The 2139-nt window shown below is 52.9% G+C and overlaps 1 protein-coding gene across 1 annotated transcript in view; it reads right to left on the reverse strand.

Annotated features, from left to right (window-relative positions):
* Positions 1 to 7: 7 nt before the first annotated feature.
* Positions 8 to 2139, reverse strand: part of NAGA (alpha-N-acetylgalactosaminidase) — a 5364-nt gene continuing 3232 nt past the window's right edge. Inside the window, 2 exon segments of the mRNA XM_009647782.2 lie at positions 8 to 1793; positions 2063 to 2139. The exon segment at positions 2063 to 2139 is cut by the window's right edge and continues 26 nt beyond it. Coding sequence (XP_009646077.1) covers positions 1611 to 1793; positions 2063 to 2139 — 260 coding nt within the window. The 3' untranslated portion in view covers positions 8 to 1610.

Genomic DNA, 2139 nt, shown 5'->3' on the forward strand with positions numbered 1-2139 from the left:
TTCTACTCTGCACCTGTCCAGCCTCCGAGAGGAAAGCAGTTCTATTTCTTAGCGTAGTTGTTCCTGTTTTGAGGTGCTGACCCTGTAATCTTGCATTAACCAAGTTGCTATAGCTAGCAACACTGAATAAACATGAAACAGAAAGCCTGTGACCTGCTTCCCTTTTATTTCAGTTAATTTGTCTCAATCACTCCCCAAGAACAAAGCCAGCTCCTGTATTAGTCATGAAGTGCATTTGTCCTTTCCTGTTGGCAAGCATAGTGTTCAGGATCTTGCTGCTGCACTCAAAGTTTCTGGAAGTGGCCAGAATGGTCCTGCAGGAACCCTCCTTCATCATCTAAATAAAAAAGGGATTGGGGGGGGGGGGGGAGCTAATCTAAATGTGGTATTTCTCTGGTCTGAGGCTTAATCTTGTCGGTCTCCCTGGGCTGCAATCTTCACAAATGCTGCCATCCCTTTCTGGGACAGTTGGGGTGGGCCAGGTCTCACTATAATTCCCCCATAGGATGTGCACTGTATGAAGGAAAATCAGTTCAGGGCTCTAGAGGCTGTCCTGCCACCCGTTTCCAGTTTATTAGTGCAGGCTCTTCCTCAGGTTGGGGTTGTGGATGTAGCTGCCCTTGGGCGAAGGATGAGCCTTTCCCTGAGAAACCTTTAGTGTTCAGCCCACTGGAAGATGTTCCGAGCCCCTTTTTAAGCAGGAATTTCCTACTAGAGCAAGAACAGGGTACAGCTTGCAGCACGCGGCACCCATGACCATCTCCCAGCTCAACTGAGCAGTGGCATCTTCCCGACACCACTGGTGTGCACAACACACTACGGCTCTGCAGTTTTTGGTGCTGTACCACAGCAAGGCTGCTGGGGTTTGCGCATGGCCAATTCAGGTTTTTTTCTCTGCTGTAAACTGATACCAAAGGGGCTTTAATCCGATGCTAGCATGCATGCTAGGCTGTAGTAGTGCTGGCCTCCAGGATCCCGACAGCAGGAGCAAGCCTGCAAGCAAAGCCTCTCTGCACAGGACCATCATGCCTTCAGGAGCTCTTGGTCCTAGGGAGGGAAGGGGGGAAGGGTGCAGCCCTACTGACAGCCCCTTATTCTAAGACAAGCTAATTATAGCAGAGGAAAATAAAAAAGTGGCCAGGTCTGGTCCTTGAGGCTAACACCATGACATATGGGGGGAGGAAGGGGGTCACCACCCTAGAAGATGCTAAAGTACCCAAGGCCTTTCTACAGGCGTAGTTCAAACAGCCCCTGCAGCAGTTGGTGATGCCCAGTTCAAAGCGGTAAAGTGCTCAGTTGACAGAGCTGACAAACTCCCAACAGTGGCTGGGCTCTGCTTGTATGGCATCTTCCACAGGAGGATCTCCAAGGGCCTTGCAACCACTGAGGAACCATGCTCTGTGCACCCTTAGGAGGTGGGTAACAAGAACTCCCGCTTTACGCAGACCAAGCAGACATCATCAAGCTGGTACCGGAGGAATGACCTGATGGTCACTCCCCAGCACTGACGGGCATGCCAGCAAAAGGCACTTGTGCAGTGAAGAGCCATATGCCCCAGGGTCTCGCGGCTCACCCCGGCAGAGACCCACACCCCCATCTGCTGAGCCTCATCACAGGAGGACAGGGTGGAAACCCTTGCCAGGGGCTTGCTGTCTGACAATGTGCCAGGGCTGCACCGGGAGCGCTGTGGGATAGAGATACCACATCACCACCCCCGAGGGGTTAATAATGACTGAGAAGCTGTCTTCTGTCCTTAAGCCGCTGATGATCTTCCCACTGTACACATCTTGTACCTGAAAGAGAGAGATGGTGGCTACCAGGATTTCCACAGACCTTTCATCTTGAGGTCCTGCCATGGTCACCGACATGGCATAGTGGGATGGGACACAGCAGTGGGCAACTGGAGGGCAACCCAATGGGCGGCTGACCCTTTGTCCTGGAGGCAGGGTGTGGGAGTCCTTCCCCCCCAAAAATTCCCAGGTTGTCAACAGGGGAAGTTGGAAAGAGGGGGATCCAGGTGCTGTGAGGCTGCCTCACAGCACAGCATGCCATTGGGTCTCACCTCATACACGGCATCCTCGGGGAAGTGGAGCTTGGCCAGGCTGGTGGTGTAGACGAAGGGCATATCTGTCCTCCTGC

The sequence above is a fragment of the Egretta garzetta genome, unplaced genomic scaffold (assembly GCF_000687185.1).
Source record: "Egretta garzetta isolate BGI_Z169 unplaced genomic scaffold, ASM68718v1 scaffold51, whole genome shotgun sequence".
Taxonomy (NCBI): domain Eukaryota; kingdom Metazoa; phylum Chordata; class Aves; order Pelecaniformes; family Ardeidae; genus Egretta; species Egretta garzetta.